At 44.7% G+C, this 27361-nt stretch overlaps 1 protein-coding gene across 2 annotated transcripts in view; it reads left to right on the forward strand.

Moving 5' to 3' along the window:
- The window catches only part of SYN3 (synapsin III), a 462269-nt gene that overhangs the window by 45016 nt on the left and 389892 nt on the right, over positions 1 to 27361 (forward strand). For both annotated transcript variants that reach the window (XM_046011478.1, XM_046011477.1), the window contains exon 3: positions 10816 to 10873. In XM_046011478.1, the coding sequence (XP_045867434.1) occupies positions 10816 to 10873 (58 nt within the window). The remainder of the gene's footprint in view (positions 1 to 10815; positions 10874 to 27361) is intronic.

Here is a 27361-nt window from a genome sequence, read left to right on the forward strand (position 1 = left end):
GCAAAATTTGGTATAGAATTATACCATAAATAGACACTTATATGTATAGAATTGTTGGTTATTTACCCAAAATTCAAATTTAACTGGATAACCTGTATTTTATCTAGATAACCTGCTTATGGGGGATGACAATGAGAAACAGTTGCCACCATCTCAGTCCTGCTAACATGGGCCCAGTGAGAGGCTACCCTTTGCACTTCCTTGCTTTCTGGTTGGAGAACCGAAGCAGGCCCCCCAGCTAACCCCATTCTCAGAGAGCAGCTATGAATGAAGATTGTCAGTCACCAGCAGGGAGGGAGCAAAACTAGTAGACAGTCCCAAGGCAGACTGCCTGGATCTCTTCTCCCTCTCACTTACATGACCTTGGGAAGTCTGACCTCCGAACTTCACATTCTTCAGCTATGAGGCAGGGCCATAGTATATCTTTTGTGAAAGATCATTGCAAAGATTAGAGATGATGGCACAGGTGGGGCTAATACAGGGCTTAGCTTGTCATAACAGGCACTGAAATGGTAACTGTATTAACAATTAATTGCAATTACTAATTGCCAATGAATATAATGGTGCTGGAAGCCAGGGGAAGGAAGCCACTTGGCATACTTCTCAGTTCAGCTGGATAGGCTCAAGGGCTGTCTTCCAGGAGCCCTGGAGGAGGGGTGTCTGGATGCTGGTAAGCTGGCAGGCACTCTACTGTGTGGATGAGAAGATGGAGGCCTGGGTTGGTCCCCGCCTCCTAGACTTGCTTGTGGGGCTCACAGCAGAGACACGTACCTCTCTGTTGAAGACAGGTGGCTCTGGGAAACAGAATCTTTACATCTCCCCCCACCCCACTTCCTCTATCACTATACCTCTCCTTGAACAAGGGAGGCCTTGGCTATTACCAGTGGGGACATGCAGGGATGGAAAGGAGAGGGAGAAAGGAAAAGCCTAATGTCACCTTCCTCCTCACTTTATTCACCAGTTCACACAGGCCATCCAGCACCACCTAGAGTGGCTCTGGACTTCTGGACTTATCCCTCCCACTCTGGGCACCTGCCCTGCAATCCTGCCCCTCCCCCTTGCCGCCCTGGCCCTGGCCCTGGGGGAGGGGGAAGGGCCTTGGGCATTCCCCAGCAGCCTGCCTAGTCGCCTGGAGACAAGCTCCGTTTTCCCAGGCCTGGCCCCTTTTATCAGGGAGACAATGTGCGCACACAGTGAGGGCCTTGTGTGGCACCCAAGCCCCAAGCCCTTTGACTTGAGGAATTTTTCAAGTGCTGACCTCTCTCCGTGAGGTCTTCCTGCTGTCCAATCCTGAGGCCTGGTGCTCCTGCTGTTTCCTACCCAGCTCTTTCAGGGAGAGAGAGAGGGAGGGGGAAAACAGTGAAGAGCTGTCTCTTGCCTGGTAGAGTCTTCACCCTCTGAAACTGGCTAGAAAATCTGGGGGAAATGTCTTCGAGCAGAAGGGAATGTGGGGAGAAATCTGATAGATGCTGTTTCTTCCCGATTACTCCCTTCTCTACTGATGCTATGCGATCATAGTGGAGCCACTGTTCTCTCTGGGCCTCAGTTTCCTCTTAAGTCAAACAATGATGGACTAAGATCACATTCCTGAAAATATGGTTTCTATAAGAATGACATTCAGATTCCCAGGCACCACTCTACACCTTCTGTAATAGTTAGAGTTCTTTGTTTGAAAGAAAAAGAAATAGACTTTGGCTGACTTAGTCAAAATGGGGGTGTATTGAATACAGGGGCCTCACAGAATCAAAAGGAGATATGAAAACCCAAGTCTTAGAAAGACCAAGACCCAGGGCTCTTCTGGGCTCTAGGAGGCTGGGACTTGTGGTCAGCCTTCTCTAGAGAAGTCAGCTCCTGTTTCCCCTAGCCATGTGCCTCTCTGCTCTCAAATCAAATTCCTGGGGGAGAACAAACCTGGCTGGTTCCACAGTATTTTCTGGGACATTCCCACCAAGACTGTGTACCACAGAGCTGCTTGGTTCCTTCAGTACAAATGCAGATGGAGGTGCTGTTGCTGGATGTTCAGATGGGTGCAAGACAGGCCACACTGCAATGTGCCCTTAGAACTACTAAATCAATGGAGCTGGGAAACTGTATTTTTTTTTTTTTTTATGATGATGAGCCAAGTTTAGAAACCATTGAGTTAAAAGACTTCTTTCGTGTGGCTTCCAACTGGTAGAGCTGGGAACGGTAGGGCCACCTACACTAGAGATCTATTTCAGCTCAATATATGGAATGGCAAAGATCCATCCAGAGATCAGGTGGGCCGCTTAGTGACACAGTGAGCTCCTCATCATTTGCAGGCATTCAGGCATAACTGGGCTGGCCATTTGGGAAGAATGTTACAGAAGAGGCCTGACTATAAAGGGGTTGGCCTATAAGCCCTTATAGGAGTCTTGAGCCTAAAGCTTTGTGTTCTTTCCTCTGTGACTTTATGTCTCAGTCACTTCTCTGACCTTGTCTTGCTTTTCTCCAAAGATCTCAACTGTTCACTTTGTGAATCTCCCTTCTTCCTCCAAAGCATGGTTTTCTTGCCCTGGTCCTCTGAACGACCTTTTCAGTGGAGTCCCTCAGATGCCATGGCTTTCTTAGCAATAGCTGTTTCAGTACTGGAGTCTACAGACTTCATCCAGCCTGGTTACAGCCTTGCCCTGGGGGAGGCAGGTCACTGGGCAGATGCCAGCCTCATTACAGAACGTCTCCTCTCCTGGGGCCTGTGGAAGCCTGCCTAGGATGTGTTCCGTTGGCAGGAGGGAGGCTCTCTGTGATGGCAAGAGAGAGGATGGTGCTTTGTGTCCATTTTCCTGACCTCCCACCCTTGATCTGCAGGAAGGGTAAGAGTGCAGGTTTCCTGAAGATTTGCATTGAGTTAGTTGCCATCTTCAGAATGGACTTAGTTAAATTAAGGGTTGCATGTACAGCTGCTTATAGGAGACGAGATGGTTGGTGAGTGAAGGGGCAGGTGGTAGGAAAAGGCACAACCATAGAGAAATATTTCCCTGCTGCAATGAAAACAACAACACATGCTTTATGGCAAATGATTATCTGTCACTTGGTTTCAGCTTCAGCAAGACGACAGAAAATTGGGGACTGTGTTGGGCGTGAGAACTGGCATCCCCTCTGAAGGCAGTTGCTGCAGTTCACTCACCCAGTTGTTACCATGCAAGAAAAAGGGGCTGGTGTTGCCAAGTCATTGATTTTTCAAGGGCAGTCAGAAATCTGAATTTTTATATGAATTTTCTATTTTAAAATTGTAAGCATACAATTTAAGTCCAAAATAAGACTGTGGATTTCATGAAGTTTACTGATTTAAAGAAGACATGAGTCAGGATAAATATGCAAGATAAATATTCTTCTGGGTCTGTCTTCCAGCTAGATTGTATGCAGCATGATGGCAGGAGGGTTGTTTTGTTTAGGGCAATACCTAGGGTCTAGCACAGTCCTGGGCACATAGTGAACCTTGGATAGGTGGCTGGATGGATGGATGGTTGGGGGGGGTAAATGGGTGGATGGGTGGATGGAGGGAGGGAGGAAGAGAAGGAGGGAAGGATGGGTAGAAAATAACTTTTCTCAGCCTTTTCCTTCTGTTCCCTGTTCTTTATACCTTGAGAGGCCCCACACCCTCTTTCTAAATCAAACACTTAATATTCTCATGTGCCCTTCTCATCTTCCTTATACCATTTAAATTCCTTTTCTGGAATGATCAGATATTGGTCATTTGCACCTTGGTATGAATTACCTTTTCAGTGTATTACCTTTCCCATGGGCATTTCCCCAGATAGGCTCTTAGAGGATGCTCAGTAAATGTATGTTTGGTGAGGGAATGGCTTAGCCTTCTAAATGTTAACAAACTCTCTTTGTGTAATAAAGATTGTGGACTTTCAGATATCCTTAGAAATGAGGGTGGCACAGTGTAGTGTCTTTGGCAATGAGAGGGATAAGGACTGAGACGACATTCTACTGTTTTCTGTTTTCTATTGATTTCTACTGTTAATGGTGAGTGTGTGGCTGATGACTTTGTTTGCCCTAAAGGCCTGTATTGGGGAGGAAGAGAAGATCCCAGGGAGTTGTCCAGGCAGGTTTCCATTATGCTAGACTTCATGAAGCAGGAGTTCCATTTAGAGCAAGGAAGATATTGCCCCTTCCTCCTCTTGACAGGTCACTTTCCCAGGGACACACCCAACAGACCTCAGCCCACTCCCCATCCTGGTGAAGGTCAGGAGGGAAAGAGATGAGCGTTAAACACCTGCCATATGTCAGAATGTGTCAGAGATAGCATTCCTGAGCACTTGCAAATGAAATGGGCTTGGAAAGGTTGAAGTCTGTCTGAAGAAGCACTAGGAAATAAATAGCAGAGCTGGATGGGACCTGAGTCTGTCTCTGATGCTGGCAGTGCCCATCGACCTCTTCACCTGGAGAGGAGAAGTTCCACCTTTGCAGCCCACCAGTGAGCAGCACACTTACTAGCACATTTTTGGCAGGTTCCCAGAGTCCTCCAAATCTGCATCCTCACTTAAGCCTTATACTAACCCTGTGGGTAGTCTTCCTGTCCCTGTTCTACAGATGATGAGGTAAGGGTTTGTCCAGAATCGTGTAGCAGGTGCCCCAGCTGCCAGCTCAAATCTGGGTCTTCTGCTCTATGCTTATTGCTCATTTTCCCCGCACAATTAGAATATGCCCCAGGAGAATTCATCACCTCCCTGAGCACCCCCAGAACCTGCCCAACTCATTTGCCCTTGTCTGTGCCTTTCACACATACACATCCAGACCCTCTCACAGTAGCCCTTGGCCCTGGCAAAGAAGAGGCCCCAGATATTGGATACATGGATGGATGAACTGGACCACTCCCCAGGGAGTGACCCCTGCCCCAGAGATGGGCTGAGCTGGATCTTTGGGCTAATGCCCTGTGTGGTCATGGTCTATTTATGAGTCTCCCCTTCCTGTTAGGTGGTAAGCCCCCCAGAAGCCAAGAACTACTTAGAGGCTGCAGGCCCTGGCACAATAAATATGATCAATAAATATGTATTCAGCTTCTTCTGAAGAAGCCTCCCGTGACAACATGAGTGAGATCTCCCCTACTCCTCACATCTTATCCCCTGTTCTTTTGTGCATTTTATTCTCAGTACTCACCAGTTCTTTTTCACCTGGTTAGTTTTCTGACTTTTCTGGGAACATGAGCTTCCCAAGAACAGGCAGCATGTCAGCATTTTCCCCTTACATCTTGTAGGGTACCTGGTCCCTGGGAGGCTCAGTAGATAGTTGTGAATGGTGACCAGACCTACCCATGAAAATCTCCTTTCCTGTTGCTGTCAGAAGCCAAGGGAGGGACATTTGTCCCATCCTGTGGCTTGGGGCTCTAGTTCCTTACCTCCACAGATCCCCATATGGGTGCAAGGAGCCTGGCCACCCTCAAAGGGTCCCTCCCCTGTCTGACTCACTGGAGTTCCCTAATTGCAAGGTGGAATGGAGACGCTGCCCCTTCCTTGGAGGATCCCCTCTGGCAGTGGGAAGGGGTCAGGCAGGTTAGCCTGTATTTTTGAGTAAATAATGGAGCTAGAACGGATCTCCGAATTGGACTTTTGTGTTCAAAGGTCCTGCTTTTGTCACACCTCCTTCTAGCCAAGGTGCCATGTGACTCTCCTCATCTTACTGACTGGGGAAGCCTTGAGCATGTCTACCTTAGATGGTTTCCTGCATGGTCCATACTCCATCTCGCCCTGCTTAAGTCCAGGCCACAAATAAGCAACGGATATGTTGCATCAGAAACATGAGACTCCCTTCCTGGGGCATCCCTGCCCTCCTTCCCCCTACAGGGGCCACCTGTGGGAAGAGGGCTGTGCCTGAGACAGAACCTTCCTGACCCCTCCTGCCTGGGAAGGGCATAGCCAAAGCCCAGCCACATTGACTCTACATCCCAGACACATTTATTAGGAGGGTGCCGCTTGGACACAGGTGGATCCTGTTTGCGCTAATTCTCCTCTTCCTTCTGCCCCTGCTGTCGCCATGAAAGAACTCAGTACCCACTCCTCATAAATCTCTCTCACACACCACATCCCGCCTCCCCAAACTTGGGATTTCCCACCCCAGGCAGCGCTGGTTTTATAATATTCTCCTTCCTGGTGCCTCTGATGTGGCAGTAAAATATGAGACCACCCACAGAGAAGGAAGCTTCCTGGAATCAAGAGTTTCCCCCACCCCCTTCCCAAGGCCAAGGCCTTGAGTGATTGGCTGGGATATTCAGGGAGCTCATTATAGGAATAAACATATTAGGGCATTGGGAAGAAGTCTGCATTAGGGAGACAGCCTTCAGGCACAGTGAGGCCCTCCATTTTGCCTGGGGTCAAACAGCCAGGCAATTACAAAGGCGGCAACCCCAGCCCCCAAGACATCTAAAATTCCAGACCATCCCTACCCTTCCCTCTGCCAGACAGGACTGTTCAGAGGCAGCTCAAGCCTGAATGAGCCCCCGGCAAGGAGGCAGCAGTCTGTGTGGCCTGTCAGGAGACAGACTTCTGACTCCCAGCCAGGCAGGGGGATGGACTGCCTGACCCTCAGCTTCAGCCGGAGTAGGTCTGCCAGGCTTTGCAGTAAACATTCCAGAGATGGGCAAAACAAGTGTTTCTCCTGGGAAGGTGAGGCCTTGTGAAGTCCAGAGCTGCTTGGGTGGTATCGGTGTAGTGTAAAGTGTTCTGCGTTCTGGTTAGAATCGAGTTGAGGACTACCCGTCATTCAGGTTGGACACTGTACAAGGACCCCACATTGTAATCAGTGGAGATTTGTAAGTGTACTACAACGGTGTACCAGTAGATGACAGTAAAGTGTCTTGAGGACAGGATACCCAAGGGCTTATCCCTAGAAGTTACTCATTCACCCAGTGACCAAACACTTGTTAAACGTGCCTTGTGCCCTGGCACTTGGTGCCAGATACTGGATTCAGTGAGCACTGAGACACAGTTTCAGGTTTCCAGGAGCTCTCAGACTAGGTGTATAGGGTCAGGGTAGAGACAAATACCGTGTGGTTACAACAGGGAGTGATATGCGTTTTAATAGTTGTTAGTATAGGATGCTGTGAGAACCCCAAGGAGGAACAACTAACTTGGTCTCACTGGGCGGGTGGGGGGGAGGGCACTTTCAAGGAAAACTTGATAGAGGACGTGAATGAAGATCTTGGAGGTGCCAGCCAGGCAGAGAAGAGCAAGAAGCCATCCTAAGCAGAGAGAACAGCCTGTGCAAAGGCTCAGAGGCTTGAAGTGTAGGATGAGGCTAGAGAATCGCAGGAAGTTGCCTGTTTCTGTGACGTGGGCAGAAAACCAGAGGAGAAATGGGTCAAGGTTAGCTGGATCCAAATCATGAAGGACAAGGAGGGTCTGAACTGAATCCCCAAAATCTTTAAGTTCAAGATCTGAGTCACCGGTGCCCCTTAGAGATTTAATGTGTCTTTGAACAAGGACTTCTCCATCTGGAATATGTAGGGACTGATCCCCACCCTACCTACTCTCAGGGTTGACATTAGGGTCAAATAGGAGGAGGGATGTGAAGATACATACAGGCCTTATATACCAACGGCATCTGTTTATTATTATTATCAACACCCATCACTCATTGCACTGGTGGAACAGATCAAAGTGAAGTGAATCACATTTCTGTTTTGTAACCTCCATGAGGGCAAGATTATGTTTTATTTGTGGATCCCAACCACATGACACCCACAGGCACAGAGAAAACAGTCAGTAGTTCTTTGTTGTTGATTCTGTTTTAGGCCTTGGGTTATGTACTTTCGAGCTTACTATGTGCAGGAACTTTTCTGAATACTTTATACATCTTATCTTGGTTAATCTTCACAACAACCTGTGAGTTAGTTACTAGTATCAAACCAACTTCCCAAATGTGGAAACTGAAACACATGGAGGTTGAGTAAGTTACCCAAGGTTGCACAGTGAGTGGTAGCACTGGGATTGCATCCCTGTGGTTGCCCTGAGTCTACTACACTCTGCTATCTTGTTGCATAAAGGATCAGGTGAATTTATCCCTACAGCCTTGGCTGTAGATGTTATCACCCTTGACAAGTGAGAAAACCATGACCTAGGGTTAAGTATCTTGGCTTAGAACATGTGGTGAGTGAGTTGTAGAGCTCCAATTTTGCCCAAGCCACACTTTTTCCAGTGTACCAGTGATTGTTCTCATTAGTTACCCTTCTGAAGTCCCAGGCCCATCTAGTACTTCTTTTAAACCTAAACTAGAGGGAACCTTGCCCTAAATCTGACTCCAGCCCTTACTAGCTATAGCCCTTCTGATAGCAAAGGAGGGCCCTGCACCACAACCTTGCAAACTATACCCTTACACCATGCACTGGATACACAGAACCCTAGAATTCCCTGCCCAAAGGGACCCTGGCCCAATTCATGCCCTGTCTATGCCAGTTCCCCATCCATCCTCCCAAATCATGGCCAAGGGAGAACTATTGGTGGGGGCATGAGTGAAGAAATGAAGCATGGCACATGGGCTAGGCAATCCATGAGCCTGCACAAGAATCCTGGGTAATGCAGGACAGAGAGAAGGGTAGAAGGAGAATTAGAGAAGACTGTAGGGACCAAGACATGGCAATCCCCATGTTGCCTTATTCTGGGTAGAACTCTAAAAATTCCAAGAAGTCTAAATTCTGATCCTTCCAGGCCATTATGAAATTGTACTTACTGAGGAAGGAAGACAAACATGTTTTATTTTAATGTTTGCTGGATTTATTTATCAATTATATATATTAGATATGTGATATAAATATTATAAATATTAGATATATAAATAGGCCTCCATTTGCTCTTTTTCTCCAGGCCCCACAAATATTAGAAGTGGACTTATCCCAGTATCTGTAGTTTGCTGACACTACATTTAAAGATTTGTGATAAAATCCACACTGTGGAAAGGTCCCCTTTGCATGAGCCTCACTGCACACACATTTTGTCAAACACCATGCCTGGAAGAAAAAGCAGAACTTTCAAGTCACAATAACAGCTCCTATCCCACTGAAGTTTCGTTTAGTTGACAGCTAAGCCTGTCGACGTAAGAAAAAGTAGTGTTAATGTTAGAGCTATCAGTCAGTGATTTGGACAGTCTTGGAAAGAGATGAACTCCACTGGCATCAGAGAAGTATACATAGAAACTCTATGGAAGCAGACAGACTGAAGCTTGGACAGAGAATTTGTAGAAAATATTCCTTCTTTCATAAATGGCAGGTTGAGAAAACAGGTAACAACATGGATATTCCAGGAAGAAGAATGAAAGAAGAAACTAAGAGTATTCTTGGATGTACTACTTACAAATTATTGATTAGAACTCAATCAAGTAGCCACACCTAACTGACTGGAGAGTTGGGATCTTCCTTTGTGTGTGTGTGTGTGTGTGTGTGTGTGCGCGCGTGCGTGTGTGTGTGCGTGCACCAATCTGCAAGCTCTCTTAACTGTGGCAAAGAGGAGAATGGGTATTGGAACAAAGAGCTGTCTCTACCCTAGAAAAGTTTATGTAAATGCTTAACACAGTGTTCAGTTTATAGCAAGTGACTGAGAACTGTTTCTTCATACCCAAATCCAAAAGGGCAAATGGAAACTTTTGTTACTTTTGCCTTGTGTGTGGGAGGATATCTAAACCTACAGAACCCCAACATTTGCTGCTATTTTTCAGGGTTGAGCAAAAACATAGAAGTGGAATTAGAAGACCAGGATTTAAGTCCCTTAGGCAAAATATTTTGTCTCTCTGGGTTTCAGTTTTGTCTTTTTTTTTTTTTAATAGGATGGAAGTAATAATGTCTTCTTCATGGTGGTGGTTGGAAGCATTAAATGAGAAAGGCTATATGGGTTAAAGCCTACAGTACAGTTTCTGGCACAGAGTAAATACTCAACAAGTGGTTTTTTCCCCATCTATATCTTCACTCATTTATTCATTCAACAAATATTAATTGAGCTCCTACTGTGTGTTAAGCACTCTGGTAGGTGTTAAGAGTATTTGTTCCTTACTTCAAGGAGCTGTGTTATAGTTTAGTGAGACACAGGCATTAAACGCAGTTACTGATTATAACTAATTTTATGTAATAAGTACTACGGAAGAAGAGTAAAAAAAGAGAATATGCGAAGAGAGGTGAGGGGTCAGATTAGAGTGCTTATACAGAAGAACTGGCAAGTGGATGGATTTGGGAAATAACTAGAATGTAGAATCAGTGGGGATAGGAAGAGAGAAAGAGATGACAAGAACGATGTCTATGTTTCTGCCTTGAGCAATGGGTAGATGAGATGCCATTACTGAGAAGACAGAAATAAGGGTATAGAGGAAAGTTGATGGAAGGATAGATGGATGGATAAAGGGATAGATGAGGGCTGCTTCCTTGGACAGATGGACAAATGGAGGAATGGGTGGATGGATAGATAATTTATTGAGTATATAGAGTGTAACTATAAATACTAAAAATAAACAATTCTGCATTATTTATATAAGTAAGATTCTTTCTCTCATTTGGCCCTTAAAATAACCCTTAGAAATATGTCATGAGGTATTAATATCTTCCTTATAGGTTATAAAATTGAGACAGGGAAGTCGAGCCGCTTGGCATAACCAGAACCTAAGTCTCCAATCTTCCCATCCAGTATTCTTTCACCTCTTGCCCACAATGCATAAAATAATGAGAGAATCAGAAGTCACGGTGGGAGGAGAGAGCATGAAGTTACAAATGTGTCTGACATGCACCTTTGAGGGTAAGTCCTTTGGGAGAAGAAAGAAAACAATAAAGCAGTCTGTACCCTTACTCAGTAGCTCTCTTCCTTTCTTTCACAGGACCAAGTATTTTCATGGAAAGAAGGTGAATGGAGAGATTGAGATCCGAGTAGAACAGGTAGGTTGGAGCTAGGTCTTTCATGCTATCACCCTGATATTTTCCATAGCTGGAGCAACCTTGGTCCTCATCTTATGTGGCTACTGTGAGCCGAGATTACCAGAAAATCCTGGCTTATGCCTGGGAGTTTTACTAAATTCCAGAATTATTTAGCATAATGTTTTTGTTTTAGCAACAGAACCTTTCTTCAAAGGAAACCTCAAGTAGGAACCCATTTTACAAAATAGAGACAAGTAGAGAAAAAAGAACTGATGAAATGAGCATGGGGAGCCCAAAAATCTGTCTGTTCCATCCTGTTCTACCTTCTCCCCATTCTCCTTATGGCCCCCAAGGCATCTCCTTGGAACTGCTTGGGCTAGGCACCTCAGTGGGTTTGAATCCTGGCTCTCTCATTTAATAGGTATGGGACAGGTGAGTCAATTACTCTATGCTTCAATTTCCGTGTATCGTTGTTGGGATTAAATTATTTAAAACACCAAATGAGACTAGAATTACAAATACTGGCTCTTGTTGTTACTGCTAATATCAACAGCTAGGCACCTCAGTTTATGGGAAAAGAAACATGAACTTGCTCAATGCTACATAGGAAGTCAGTGGCAAAATGAGGACTAGAACTTGTGATCTCCAGATCTAGGGCTCCTCCCATTCATTCAGTGAATACTTGTTGGGGGCCTACTAAACGCCAGCATGGTGCTCCGCCTTAGGAGAACACATCAAATCTTTGGCTCTGGAGCCAGACTTTAGGTCTGAATCCCAGTGCCACTCCTTACTAACTGTGTGACTTTGAGCAATACTAAGTCCTTTGCAGCTCGGTTTCTTCATCTATACAATTGGGTATTAATAGCATCAATTTCATGTGGTGACTATGAGGATCAAATGAGTTAGTCTCCAAGTACTTAAAACAGCACCTGGTACATACCAGGCACTTAGGAAATGTGACTCATTTATCATCATCATCATCATCAAAGACAAAGAGTTAATAAGATAGATGAGGTCCCTACTATAAGATGAACTCAAAAAAGTGCAGTAAGAAAATAGAGGGTGTGACTTTCTCAGCATTCTTTGAATTTGGTGTGTTGGAGGAACAGAAAGCCTTTCTGAGCATCCAGTTTGAGTTGGCTTAGAATTAAAACACCTTAAGCTTGAATTTCAGTTTGATCCTGTGGCTTTCAAGTCAGTCCAATGTCTACTGGTTTTCCTTCCATGGCAAAGAGTAGGTTATTTTTGTTCACTTGACAAATATTTGTCAAATGTCTACTGTGCTAGCTCACTAACATGTGGGGAAGGAGGATATAGAAGTAGAGGCTCTGTCCCAAAAAGTTTGTGGCCTAGGAAGGGAGGCAAGATAAGTCTTCGTAGAACCTCAGTACAGGTGGAGTCTAGGAAAGAGAGCTCCAGACTGAGTGGTAAGGGCAGCAGAGGCCACCACTAATTGAGAGAGTGAGAATGGCTCCAAGGAGGGGATGGTATTTGAAGGACATCTTGATAGATGGATAGGATTTCAACAAGTGAATGTGGCAACGTGAAGAGTAATGAGATGGAAGCATTGTAAGCAAAGTTAAGGGTCTGGAAGTATAGGGTATGGAATGGTGGGAATCCAATTTGGTTGAGTCCAAAATAGGACACATCATCTTCCCCTAGCCCCAATCTGCTTGTCCTCCCATGTTCCCTCTCCCAGTAAAGAGTACCACCCCCCTTAATCTTCCATGTTAGCCAGAAACCTGCACAGGCTCCCTGATGACTCTCCTCCTTCCACCACTATACCCATTCAATTACCAGAACCTGTTGATTCCACATCCCATGTCTCCAGTCCATCCACTTCTCTCCATCCTTATTGCCTAGATCCTTGGCTGAACCAGCATCAGCTCTCACCCAGTCATCCTTATCAATAGCCCTCTAACTCTATCCTTTTTACCCACTTCCAATTTATTTTTACTACTAGAGCTGGAACGATCTTTCTCTTTTTTTTTTGTAAAGATTTTATTTGTTTATTTGACAGACAGAGATCACAAATAGGCAGAGAGGCAGGTGGGGAAGGCAGAGCAGGTCCCCGTGCAGCAGAGAGCCCGATGTGGGGCTCGATCCCAGAACCCTGGGATCATGATCTGAGCCAAAGGCAGAAGCTTAACCCACTGATCCACCCAGGCACCCCTGGAACGATCTTTCTAAAAAAGCATATAGGTTCTTGAAAATGTTAGCTTTTTTTTTTTTTTTTAATTTTATTTATTTCAGAGAGAGAAAGAGCATGAGCGGGGGTGGAGGGGCAGAGGGCGAGGGAGAAGCAGATTCCTTGCTGACCTGGGGGCTTGATGCTGACCCAGGATCCTGAGATCATGACCCCAACCAAAGGCAGACAACCAACTGAGCCACCCAGGTGCCCTAAAGTGTTAGCTTTTATTTATTTATTTATTTATGATTTCATTTACTTTTTTGTAAGAAGAGAGAGAAAGCAGCGCAAGCAGGGAGAGAAGCAGGCTCCTTGCTGAGCAAGGAGCCCCATGTGGGACTTGATCCCAGGACCCTGGAATCATGACTTGAGCTGTAGTCAGATGCTTAACTGACCGAATCCCCCAAGTGTCCCAAAGTGTTAGCTTTTAAAGCCCTTCCTCAAAGACTCCTCCTCTCACACCTTGATCTAAATCAGCTAACCTGGTTGTTCCCTATCATAACACTGAACTTGTCCTTCCTCGCCCCTCACCCACATATATAGGTGTGGAATTATTTGCATGAGCATAGGGGCCATGGCTATTTGGATCTCACTTTGTTAAGTAGCACAGGGCCTGGCACATACCAGAACTAAAGAAATACTTGCAGAATGAATAACTGATAGTTTCCACAGATTCCAGACTGCTTGTCAGTTTCCAAGAGAGATAAATCACTGCTTCTTAATCCCCCTCAAAAATCTGTTTTTTCCATAAGCCATCTGGTAAATGCTCAGTTGCCAATTTAGCTAGCCCTATCTCATCCCATTTGTGAAAACTCCAGAGCCATGTTTTAATTTTACCCGTTTATCTCAGTGATGCCCCTGGCCCAACTTATGGGTATAAAATCCGTGAGTAGGAGCATCATTGGTAATTGCCCTAAGAGTAACTCATGCAGAGGCCCTGGGGACACTCAGCCAATCTATGAAGCCTGCAATCATGCTGGAAAACATTGGCTAATTTAGAGTCATCCTGATTTCCAGCCATCCCCCTCCATAGAAGCCAGAAGGCAAATTAGCCAGGAGACCAAATAGCAGGTTATTTGGGCATTTTTCCCTGAAAGACATGCCTTCCTAAACCCATCTTAGAGTCTGAATTGTTTGCCTTTTCCCATCTGGATGAATGGGTGGGTCACATAAGCAGCCCCCCAGGAATCTCATATGTATTCTCTCACACTTAGGAAAAATCTTAGGATGGAAGCCACTGTTTAGTCTGAGCTGGTCTCACATTTTGGAAGTTTGTCTCCCAACTAAGGGCCAAATTAACCAGATAATTGCACTGTCTGGGTTTTGCTGGACAGAGCAAATGAATTAGTTGTGGTTGGCCTAGAGGAAGCCTCGCCCTTCTCTCCACCCTCTTCCCCCCAAGTTCAAAAACTGCTTGCCTCAGCTGTTGCAGAGCCAGGAATCCAGAAACCCTGGGGGAGACTGGGGAGGTAAGGGGGGTGAGGACTGCATCATGTTGCATTCCATTACCCAGAATGCCCTGTTGGCTCTGTGGGGCCTCACAGCAGTGTCCTTGAAGGGTCTGAGACGTTCTGGCCAGGGTGGTTGGCGTGACAAGCTCTCCTCTATTTATATTTAGGGCAAAAGTTCTTTTTCTCCACAGGTACAAGTCACCCCTCTGTGGGACTAAACAATGAGTTTGATGAATGGATTAATCTCATATAGACTCAGTTCTAAGATACGAGCAGACTAGGACTTGGTGGGACAGAGCCTTGGGCTTCTTTCCTCTCTCGTAAAAAAGGCTGTAATTACGTCATGATCTCAGGGTCCTGGAATCGAGTCCCGCATCGGGGTCTCTGCTCGGCAGGGAGCCTGCTTCCCTCTCTCTCTCTCTCTGCCTGCCTCTCTGCCTACCTGTGATCTCTCTCTCTCTCTCTCGCTGTCAAATAAATAAATAAAATCTTTAAAAAAAAAAAAGGCTGGGGGCGCCTGGGTGGCTCAGCGGGTTAAAGCCTCTGCCTTCAGCTCAGGTCATGATCCCGGGGTGCTGGGATCGAGCCCCGCATCGGGCTCTTTGCTTAGCTGGGAGCCTGCTTCCTCCTCTCTCTCTGCCTGCCTCTCTGCCTACTTGTAATCTCTATCTGTCAAATAAATAAATCTTTAAAAAAATAAAAAATAAAAAATAAAAAAAATAAAATAAAATAAAAAAAAAAAAGGCTGTAATTACAATGGTCAGTCTTTCCTCCATGATAACAGAGGTACCAAGGCATAAGCAATGACAGTGTCTTGCTCTAACAGATGGAGAGAAAGACAAGAGAAGGTAAAGAATCTGCTCTTAACGCCAATGAAGGAAGCTGGACAAGCCACAGGTTCAAATATGAATGCCAGTGGCTCCCTTTGAGTCCTGCCCTCCTGTGACACTGCAGTTGGGATGGGGTTAGGTAGATGTGTGGATCCCAGGAAAGGCTCTCGTGATTCAAATGCTATTCATCTTCTGCTCTTTATATGTTTCTCCAACTCACATGTCTTAGGGAAGCAAGGTGGGGTTTTTCTCTTATAATAGTTTAAACACTCTTTCCATGGTTTGGCTGTTATGGACACTGCTGCTATAAACATCGGGGTACATCGGGGTAAATACCTAATAGTGCAGTTGAATGGGAAGAAATCAGAGAGGGAGACAAACCATGAGAGACTCTTCACTGTAGGAAACAAACTGAGGGTTGCTGGAAGGGAGCTGGGGGGGGTGGAGTAACTGGGTGACAAGCATTAAGGAGGGAACATGATGTGATAAGCACTGGGTGTTATGTGTAACTGATGAACTGATGAATTACTGAACTCTACATCTGAAACCAATGATGTCATATATGTTCACTAATTCAATTTAAATAAAAAATAGTTTAAACACTCAAGACCATGATGTATACATTTTGCATACCCACTTCAGCCTTCCATTCACAGTTCTTTATATGTCAGCATTTCTTAGAATGGATCTTTGCTGTAGATACTCTATTGACCATAAAGACCATGTGATATTTCAAGAAATAGTTTCTAAGAAGATAGAGAAATGGAAGTTGGATGTTAATTCAGATCGATAGAACGGCAACAGGTTGAACATTACCCCCTAGGAAATGATTATTTGATAGAAATATACCTTGAGAGAAATACATGTAATGGCAGAGCCCTTGACGATATTCTTTTCCTTAATAGAGACTTGTCAAATTATGTTTGCTGATGACTTGAAGCTGAACGAGAGACAGAGTATGCTACATTAAATCTGAAACAATCAAATGGAAGGGGAATATAATATAAGGCCCTGTGGAAAAACTGAGCTGAAGAGCAGCAAGATTAGGGAGCTTTAGCTAATTAAAATCACATGGGGAAAGAAAAGATCTAAAATTTGAACAAATTCTTAATATTTGTGGAGGAAGTCTAGTGTGGAGATTAAGATTGTAGCTTCAGAGTAGGAGGGACTGGAGAAGGATCTCAGCTCTACCACGTTTTTTGTCTTAACCTTCTACTTATAACATTTCTATGCATGTTTCCTAATGAAAAATGAGGATTATAATTTCTACCTCCTAGAGTTATTGTATGAATTATATGAGTCAGCGTAATTATATGCTTGCCATGGTTTCTGGCACATATATTAGGTGCTCAATAAACTATTGAGTTTATGGTTGCTACTCTCCCAAAACGTGATGCCTCTTCAGGCTACATTATTAAAGAACAGCATTTAGAATCCAGGAAGGTGATGCTACATAAACACACGTGTGTACACACACGCATGCACATGCACACACTGTGTCACATACACTCTATCACACACATATCTTACATACACGCATACTATGCTGGTCATACTGTAGTGACAGATCCGGTTTTGGTGTCACACCACAAGGGGTATTCCATGAAGTGCCTTGTGAGGAGAGTGATAGGAGTCAGTGGAATCTGACATCTGTGAGCAAAGGGGATCAGTATAAGGAAATGGGGATACTTAGTCCAGAGACAGAGGTCTTTCCTAAGATCGCATCTACTGGCTGCAGAGTGTCTACCACCTGAATGCTTACGTGAAAATGGTAACAGTTACCATGTGTTGAGTACTTACAAGTTCAGGCTGACTGTTTTTCATTGTTGGGATGAGCGCTAGCATTGCCTCCATTTTATAGAATCTGAGACTCGGGGAGTAAGTGGCTTTCCCAAGGTTGCCCAACTTATAATTGGCAGGAACTTGTCTTTGAACGCAGGCAGTCTGATTTCAGGTCCCTCCTATTATATCTACTGCATTTTTCTTCCTGTGGTGCAGATATCAAGAGCAATAACCAGGTGTGTTGGTTAAGTCACTTGATGTGCATAATCTTATTTCAGCCTCACTACAACCTTTGAGATGGATGTTACAATGCTCGCCATTTGGCAGAAAAAGAAAATGAGGCTCAGAAAGATTCCATACCTTCTCTGAAATGAGTGATAAAGGTTTCATGTGCAGGTGTGCTGAGAAACCACCCCAGATTGCCTCACTGGATTTAGAGTTCAGTTCAGGCTAATAGTACTATCCTGTAAGAACATGGATTTCAACTTGGTATGAACATACTATGAAGCAGTACTGAGTAATGATGAATGGCCCATGCCCCTTAGGTAGGTGGGAGGGAGTTCTAGCACAAACTGGGTGGTGAATGTGGTGAATATTTCCAGAAAATTTAGGTACCTCAGCAGAGATAACCTTTATTATTTTTCTCTTTTACGTATTTTTGGGGTAAAGGTAATATATATAAATAGCCAAAAATTGAAAAGGTAAAAAATGATATCTGATGAAAAGTCTACCTCCAGCCTTGCCCCAACTTATCTATTTTCTTTAGCCATCCATTAACCAGTTCATTTAACCCTTATCACTAATTCCTGGGGCAACTTTATACAGAGATTTTAAATGCAATGATCAAATATACATGTATGTATATTTTACTTTGTTTTTCATAAATGGTAGTTGGTTCAAAAAACAAACCAGTAGGTATTTCAGAAGATTTAATGGGAGGATTGATTACAATGGTTCAAAAGGGAAAATGCTACTACCCAGAGCCACAGGAGCCCTATGTTCCCTGCTGCCGTTGTCACTACTACCATGGCCAGTGGAGAACCACAAGTCTGCACTCCCACTGATCTGTGGGAATTGCCACCAACCCCCTGTAGCCACTGAGGCTGTCCGTGAACTTCTGTAGCTGCCATCAGAAGCAGAACAATTGCTACCTCCTTCCTGACTTCAGCTCTTGCATAAGTGACTCCCATTGGTAGAAATTAAGTGGGTATGCATGTGGCAAAAGAATCTGGGAAGCATTAGATTTAGGCTTTCAGCCCCCATAGTACAGAAGAGAAGAATGTGTGTGGGTCTGAGGGGCCATAGACATTGTATAGCACAGTCTGACCCTTTAGCTTCATACCCTTCTACTTATCTGTACTGTTCTGCACCTTGCCTTCTCACTTAACATACCGGTTATTTATTCCATGAGAGTATAGGCAGAACTGTCTCATTCTTTTTAATGGTTTCTTGGAGTGCCGTCATATGGATATCTAGTAATTTATATTCCATAATTTTATTATTATTATTATTATTATTACAAATAGTGCCAAACCTGTCATCGCAAATATTTGCAATATCATTGCAAATATTTGTTAGCATATCCATAGGATTCCTTCCTAGAAAAAGAACCACTGGTTCCAAGAGCATCACATGCCTTGAGTATTATAATGCACCTGGAAAAATAAAGGACTTCTCCTAGCTGCTGGCATTGCTGCCAGAAGCCAGCCCTCAGCTGTCAGCCCTCTTCTGAAAGTGCTTCTGGTGAGGACAGCTGCCTTGCATGAACTCGAATCTGAGTTACCTGGCAGCAGCTACATTCAGTGACTGGTGGTACAAAGACCTTGCCCATTTACCTTAATTTGGGACAACTCTGAAGGGCCATCCCAGCTCCAGAGCTCTTTGTGGAGTTGACAGAGGCCTTTGCTGAGATGGCAGTGCAGCCCAACTTCTCCTTCCACCCAATGCTGCATCCTTCCTTTTTCTTCATATCCGGCAGTGGTGATTCCCAGACTGCTCCCTGATGAACCTCCCACAGATGAATGTCTATCTCAGAGTATGCCTCCCATTATAAGTATACACTTATAATTCTGATAGATATTGCCAGATCACCCTCCATAGAGGTTGTATAGATGATCTATAAGACTCTTCTGGTGTGAATTTCCAGGACTGTAATTGACCCATGGGTTCTGGTATCTATCGTGCACATAACGTTCTCTTGGTTTCAGCTCAAGAACTGGTGCTGAACTCTGAAGTGCTCCATAATTTGCTCTTCCTATTTGACCTCCTTGTGTTTGAAATTCACCAGAGCTTGGCGTTTCTCTGCAGGGCTGAGTCCGGCAGAACTCTACCCGCTCTGATCCACTAAGCCTTGTTTTGTTAACAAAATCCTGCAAGATTTATTTGTTTGGCTTGGCTTACCCTGACCTCAGACATTCTGTTTTGTATTATTTTTAAAAGCGTGCAGGTCTCCAAGGAGGCTTTTTTCTTTTCAAATCTAAGAACCAGCTGGGGGAATGAAGAAAGCAGGTGGGACACTAGGGCGTATTAACTGAAACATAACTCATTAGAGGAGCAAGTGTGTCTCTTCTTAACCATGGCATTTTTAATGTAAGTGAGTTTAGCACCATCCTGGCTCTGTCTTTAGGCTTACCAATTTAAGACAACAGAGAAATGGAGAAACAGTAGTAATGGTGATGGTGATTAACTGACTGAACATTTTCTGTACGCTGGGTGCCATGTTAAGTGCTTCCTGTGCCTGACTCATCCCAGAAAGTTTGCCTGTTGCTGAGGAAGCTGAGGCTCAGAGATCTTAAATAAATTGCCCAGCCAGGGTCACACAGCTGGTAAGAATGTGATGCCACTGGGATCTGAACCTAGGTCCAGCCGATGCCAGGGGTCTGCCTAACCGAAGTAGATCTCTCAGAGTATATGTTGGGTCTAGAATTTGTCTTCTTTGGGTTTTTTTGCATTTCCCTTCTTGGCTTAGGTTCCTCAAGCACATAATGCCACCATCCCTTCCTGTTCACCTTACTCTTTTGAACTACTGGATAAATTATCAATTTTTATGGGATGTCCTTCTAGCAAAAGACTCCTTTATTTACTAACCCTGGTGGCTCTTACTCATCATTTGATGTTTCTGGCTTATTGCTAGATAGTCCTTCTATTAATAATTCTGTTTGTTCTTTGTTTTCCTCCAAGAGTAAATGTTTACTATTTGTTTCTAAGTGTAGTTGCACACTTCAGATGAAGACTATAAGAGCTCTAACTCTGGAGCCAGACTACCTGGGTCTGAATCCCAGCTCTGCCACTCCCTAAGTGACCTTGAGCAAGTAACTTGACTTCTCTGTGCTTCAGTGTCCTCAAATGTAAGATGAAATTAATAATAGTGATAATAGTAATCACAAGATGTACCTACAGAGTTTCACAAATGAAGTAAATCACAGCATGCGAGGTACTCAAAGCAGAGTCTGGCGTATAGAAAGCGCTCACTAAGTGTTACTAACTAGTTTTACAGTCCCCTTTACATTGCTAAACACATGTCACGTGAGTAATTTCTAGGTGTCAGTCTCAGGGATTATTCAGAAGTGGAAAGGATATAATCCATGCTTATGCTGTATTATAGTTGGGGGGAGGATAAGAAATATAAAACATTCCTGCTTATGTGTGTGTTTTTATGATTTACATATATATCCAGTCATATCTCCCCACACATACGGCATTCAGGTGGCATCTTGTGCAAACTTCTTCCTTGACAGCTGATAGCACAGGTTCTGGTCAAGGTGTTCAATAAATGTCTGTTGAGTGAATGTTTGGTACAATCATGGCAAGGTGGGGCTAGAAAGGGAACTTAGAGATCATCTAATCCAACCTGCTTGTTTAACTCCTGAGGTTCAGAGCACCTAACATACCAATGTAGAGACTCCAGACTCCCATCTCCCGAGTCACCAATTTTCCTACTACATCTCTCCACCTGCCAATGTTATCTTTTATCTTCCCTTTTTAAGAAGCCATTAGTCGGGGGACCTGGGTGGCTCAGTGGGTTAAGCCTCTGCCTTCCGCTCAGGTCATGATCCCAGAGTCCTGGGATCCAGCCCCACATTGGGCTCTCTGCTCAGCAGGGAGCCTGCTTCTTCCCCTCTCTGCCTGCCTCTCCACCTACTTGTAATCTTTTTCTGTCAAATAAATAAATAAAATCTTAAAAAAAAAAAAAAAAGAAGAAGCCATTAGTCCCTTCTCATGGTTTTGGTAGCAAACAAGTTAATCTAATTCTATAGTCAGGAAGTCCATGTTTTCCACATTTACCTGCAAGAGGCCTTCTTGTGGGGATTGGAGGGTGTCTAGGATGGATTCTGAGCCACAACTGATGGCCAGAGGCAAGCTCCACATATTGAAGACTGGGGGAATATTGAGACCGTGGTTGGATGAACCCTGCTGATTATAAATGTGACAGGGACTGCTTTGTCAGGTGGACATTTCTTCATGGCCTACCTCCCTGGTTTGGCTGTACTACTCAGTAGCCCCTTAATCAAAGACAAGAGGAAAGGAACCATAAGAATGAGAGCAAGTCCATCTTCTTGTACTGGGAAATTCAGCTCATAGTGCCATTGCCTCGCCTACTATGTTTGGTAATTTTCCCATCCTCACTGCCACCTCCCTCCATCAATATCTACTCTGCCCCCTGATAGTATCAGAGCTAAATGAGACTCCACTGGAAATTAAGCAGCAGTTCCAAAGGAGAACTTAATAAGATCTTTAACTTCTTGAAGGATGTATATTAAAAAAAAATAAACAGAACTTGACTTATCTCAGCCCACTCCTTATTTCAAGAAATGCTTACTGAGTACCTGCTCCATACCTGGCCTTAATGATAGAACCTTCTGCTCTCACAGTGTTCTCCTCCTGCTGGAAGGTAGACATTTGTGGGCAGTGACTGTAATGCACTAGGGACCTGTGCAAACCCTAGTGAGTACAGAAGAGAAATAGCCACCCTTGACTTGGGACATTCTTAGAAAAGGTTTCTCAGAGAAGTTAATGCTGGTGGGGATTTGGGGAAAAGAATTAGCTTTGCATCAGGCTATGAAGCAGGCTCTTTAGCCTCCCAGCTAAAGAGCATGATTTAATTTCAGCTTGTCACATATGGGGAAAATGACCAGAGTCTAGGGTGCATGAGAAGGCCGGTGGGGGGTGGTGGTGGTAGATAAGCTGGAAAAGGCGGCAGAGAACAGTCTCTTTGAGTAGGCTTTGCGTGGCAAGGCAGGCAGCTGGAAATCATGTCAAAGAGGCCGTGGGGACATACCTGCTAGATTTTTAAGCTGTGGAATGATATGATCATTTTCATTTTAGTTTTCATTTTAGGTTGCACATGCTAATAGTGGTTTAGAAGTCTGGCTGGGTGGGAGTGGTGACAGGAGACTTGAAGCAGAGGAACTCCGTTCTGAATTGGGTGAAAAATGCGTCTTATCCTTGAGTACTGTGCTTGGGGCTGGGGTTCAGAGAAAGGGTTTGGTCACTCTCCAGCGAATGTATGTAAATCCCTGCCACGTGGTCTTTAGCTTCATTCTGTACCTGCAGCTTGCATTTGAAAAGGAAAGAGATGACCTATTTTTTCTTAAAAGCAGAGAGGATGGAACCAGAGCCACATGTGTTGGAGCTGGCATCCCACAAAGCAGGCGCTGTCAACTGCCTCCTATTTACCACCTTTGTCCCGGCCACTTGCCCTCACCCATTTCTCCTTCCACATTACTCCCATTCTACCTAATCTCTGGCCTTGTGGTTGCCTTCCACTGCTTATTATATCCCTCCTCTGCCCACTCCTCCCCACTTCTCCCCCTCCTCAGAGACTCTCAGGCTTTGACCTTTTCAGCTTTTGCTTGGCCACACTTTACGTTTACTGCCAGCTCTACTGTAATCTCTACCATTTGGGGTCTGGCTCACTCCCTGATGAGAGGAGCTCCCACTGGCTTCACCCTGCTCTGCCAACAGCCCCTGCCCGGATGTGCTTACACACGGGATTTCAGCCTTTGCATTTCAGTAGGAATCAAGGGTTATTAATTAACCCAGGGTGGAGCCTATTATGAAACATCCCAGAAAGCTGGAACAAACCAAAGGGACTTCTGAACTCACAGCAGGGAAAAATGCCTTTTAATTGACTAGGATGACTTCACCACAAAAATCTGTCTAGCTGTTATGCTAAACTGGAAACTAATCTATTAGATTGTCTAAGGAATCTCCCAACCCACCCTGACCAGAATCTCCTGAGGAGGGGAGTCAGGCCTGCACATAATAGGGCTTATGCTTTGAAATGGAGTCTTTTGGATTCTACCCTGATTGGCTGCATTTTCCAGTTCCTGGGAAAGAGAGGGAAAGCTAGTATCTGAGAATAAGTTTGTATGTCTTATAGTGTCTACCTTTAAGATCACATGGGATCTTTTCTAAGGCACCACTTACTTTAGAATTCAGCCTCAGCTGAACCTGGCTGGGACCACTTGTCTCAGGAAGTTTATAGAGTGACATGAGAAAATTTCCGTGGATGGTGTTGTCCTGGGCTTGGAAGGGACTGGTGATAATAGTCACTTCTAATCACATGGTTTCGTGCTGTGCACACACTGAATATTTCATGTGGATTAGTTCATTTCATCCTCCTGGTGATCCTGTGAAGAGCAGGTAGTCTGTAGTTTCCCATTCTCCAGATGAGGAAGTGAAGGCTGAGAGGCTATAAGGCTGCACAGCTTACAGGTGGCAAAGTCGAAATTTACAATCTAACTCCAGGTGCTATTTGAGGGGCCAAGGTATATTACAGGGAAGTAAAATCTAGGCACAACTTGGTGAACTTCTTCTCATGTGTAAAGGGCTGGCCTGTGCTTGAAGCTTCTTCCATGGGATGCAAACTTGGCCTCCAAAGTGTTCTGTGACCTAGCCCCTGCCTGCCTTTCCTTCCCTGTCCCCTCCATTATCTAGGTTAGATTGCGGTCCTCACAAACACCTTGTGGCTCCTCTCCTGGCCTAATCTCATCTTGTATTTGCATACCCACCCAAGCCCGTGCTCACGGAAATCTCTTCTCCTAGGACATCCTTTCCCAAGTTTTGTCACATTTTCAAGATATAGCCCTGGCATTATTTCTATTCTGCTTCCCCTGACCACCCAGTGGAGCCAGGGCCAGTTGGCCCTGATCCATGCTCTTACACGCCTCATGCATATTTCTGCCATTACACTTAGCAGATGGCTTTGAAATGACCTGTCCATCTGCCTATTACTCCCTTTAGACTCTGGGCTTATAGAGAACATTGATGGTATCTTTATTAATCCTATGAATATTTATTGAGTGCCTACTATGTGCTAGGGCTACAGTGATAATTAAAAACAGATATTATCTCTACTGGATGGAGCTTAAAATCTAATAGAGGAGACAGATATCAATTGCATAATCAGTCACTCTCTCTTTCACACACACACACACACACATACACACACACCATAATTAAAAGCAGATTAAGAGCTATGAAAGAAAGATACACAGTGTTATAGTAGCCTGTGGTGGGTAGGCTACCATTGGGCACTTATTCACATACTTAGCAAGTGCTCCGAGTACCCAGATATATAATCTGTGCTCGCTTAGTATCGCTCTAACTTATCTGGGGTAGGGAAAAATGAAAAAGCAACAGAAAAAATATTGGATCCACCATAAGAACTTCCTAGGAGATAGACTCACCCAAATATCCTTTTGCCCAGTAAATGACACAGGTCAAGTGCTAGTCTGACACCAGTGATACAGGTAAAGCAATGATACATACAGGGAAGGCAGTGACTGACATCACATGAGCACAACAAGCCAGCCACTAAGACGTAATCTCTATAAATTCATTTACTCTCACCACAACCCCAGTAAAGAAATACAGTTGGAAGTAAGTCTTGATAGGGTAAGTGTCCTGCCCTCAGCCCCACAGCTGGTAGGTGGGAGAGTGGAGATGTGGAGGCTCCAAAGATACCTGGGAGCCCACACTGCCGACCCGACATCATACTGCGTCGCCCCCTCTGTAGAACTGGGCCTCATCACGGCGCACTTCCTCACCCAAGGTTGTGGTGCTGGACTCCTGTCTCCTGTCTCCTCTTGGCCAAGTCTGGCATTGGAGTTCCCAGGGGATGACCTTGGCAGTGATAAGAAGGTAGCACCAGAGAGGCAGAACTGAGCCTCATCTCGGGGCATCCGGGGTTATGCTTTGGGGGTTCTGAGAGTGTGTTAAAGGAAAGAAAGAAGATTAGCTACTGCAGGTCAGCTGTGTGCTCCTCATCACCTTACTACTTCTCTCATGTTGCTGTGCTCAGCCCTTCAGCAGCGCCAGGGGCAGGAGTCTCGTGATTGTCCAGATGAGGAAACAGGCCAGGAGAGGCAAAGTGGGTGTTTTGGAGTTAGTGGCAGAATTGTGACTGGAACCTATATCTGCCTGCTCTGAAAGCCCATGATTTTCCCCTTAACTCACCTGTTGCCCAGCCAGACCTGGAAAAAAGGTTTGTGTTGTATGGCCTGACACAGTTTCTCAGATTGATTTTCTCAGAGAACACAGACAGCCCCTCTGGTCTTCTGACCTCCCTCTGTGTTGCTGGAACCTTTCTCTGCTCCCTGAGCAACAACCCTGAAGTTCCCTTCATAAGCTTATGGGTGGGTTCGCAGCCTGTTTAAGATGGAATTGAACCAGATGACTTCCCACCCACCCCACCTCAGGGCCTCCATTCTGTGCAGACAGGGAGGAGACTGGCAGCCCACCCCTCTGGCTTCCAGGAAAGCAAGGAAAACAGGGGGGTGAACCTCCCCTGGCTGGGCCAGCCATATACCAGGGACCCCAAACTTTACATTCATTAGACAGAACCAGGTTTTGATCATTTGTCTTCATTTGCTTATTCTTGTATAACCGCTTTGGTCTTTCTCTGGCTCCCTTTGCTCTCCGTGGTCCAGGCTCCTCCATGTCTGTGGGATGAAGGCCAAAGTCCTTAAGCAGCACCAATGTGCTTCCCAACCAGGCACCAGCATGCCTTTCTCACCACCCCTCTTTTCCTCTTTCTGCCCAGTGGTGCCCCTGAGAGTCTTTTTGGAGGAGCCAGTTTCTAATTTATATGGTCTTTTGTTTATAGCAGCTTTCCCTTAGGTTCTGCATCTCGGTTTCCAAAAATGTTTTGTGTGTGTGTGTGTGTGTGTGTGTGTGTATTTTATATATATATATATATATATATATATCTCCATCTGCCTTTTATTCCATCCGTATACCTATTTGTTTATGTGTTCACCTTCTCTCTATAGAACGGGGGAGAGAGGATTCCCACACTTTTTTTTTTTAAGATTTTTTTTTTTTATTTTATTTATTTGACAGAGAGAGATCACAAGTAGACAGAGAGGCAGGCAGAGAGAGAGAGAGAGGGAAGCAGGCTCCCTGCTGAGCAGAGAACCCGATGTGGGACTCGATCCCAGGACCCTGAGATCATGACCCGAGCCGAAGGCAGCGGCCCAATCCACTGAGCCACCCAGGCGCCCCTGTGTTCACCTTCTCTCTAAAACCTAGGTCTTTCCCCACTTCTTTTTTGTAGTCTCTAAGCAGTTTAGAACCAGACTTCTTTCCTCTAAACACCATCATGAAATTTAGTATTTCATAGTACCAGTAACAGTGATAATATAAGGACTCCCATATGTTAAGTACTTGCTTTACACACACACAGAGATACCTGATACTCTGCTAAGAATTTACTATACATACCCTTACTTTATCCTCACAGTGACCATGTAAGTTTTGTATTACTATCACTGGTCCAGGAAAGCAGCTTTCAGTTGGCAGAGTCATGATTTGAACCCCTGGCTCCCCAGCAGCCCATATTCTATAAAGCACTGTGTTCTCCTAACGCCCACTGCTAACTCCCCCTTCATTCCTGGGGATATGCATCTACTGCCTGTTCTGGTTTCTTCTAACCTTTGCCTTAAGCACACTTTGCATATATTTATTGGGAAATGACATTAAGATTCTCGAAATAAACAGGCTAATTTTTACTAATTCTTATTACTACTCTATATTTTACTTGTGTGGAGGAAAATCATTTGTTGCCTCAGAAGAAAGAAGAGACATTTTGAGACAGTTTGGCATGATAGATGAAGCTATGCCTTGGATCAGAAGAGTAAGGGATTGAATCCTGGTCCTGCCTCTTATTACCTGTGGGATTTGGGGCCTGTGACTCTATAGTCTAAACTTCAGTTTCCTTATCCATAAAATGGAGATGGTAATAGCAGTACTACTA

This window comes from Meles meles, chromosome 7 (genome assembly GCF_922984935.1).
Source record: "Meles meles chromosome 7, mMelMel3.1 paternal haplotype, whole genome shotgun sequence".
Lineage (NCBI taxonomy): Eukaryota > Metazoa > Chordata > Mammalia > Carnivora > Mustelidae > Meles > Meles meles.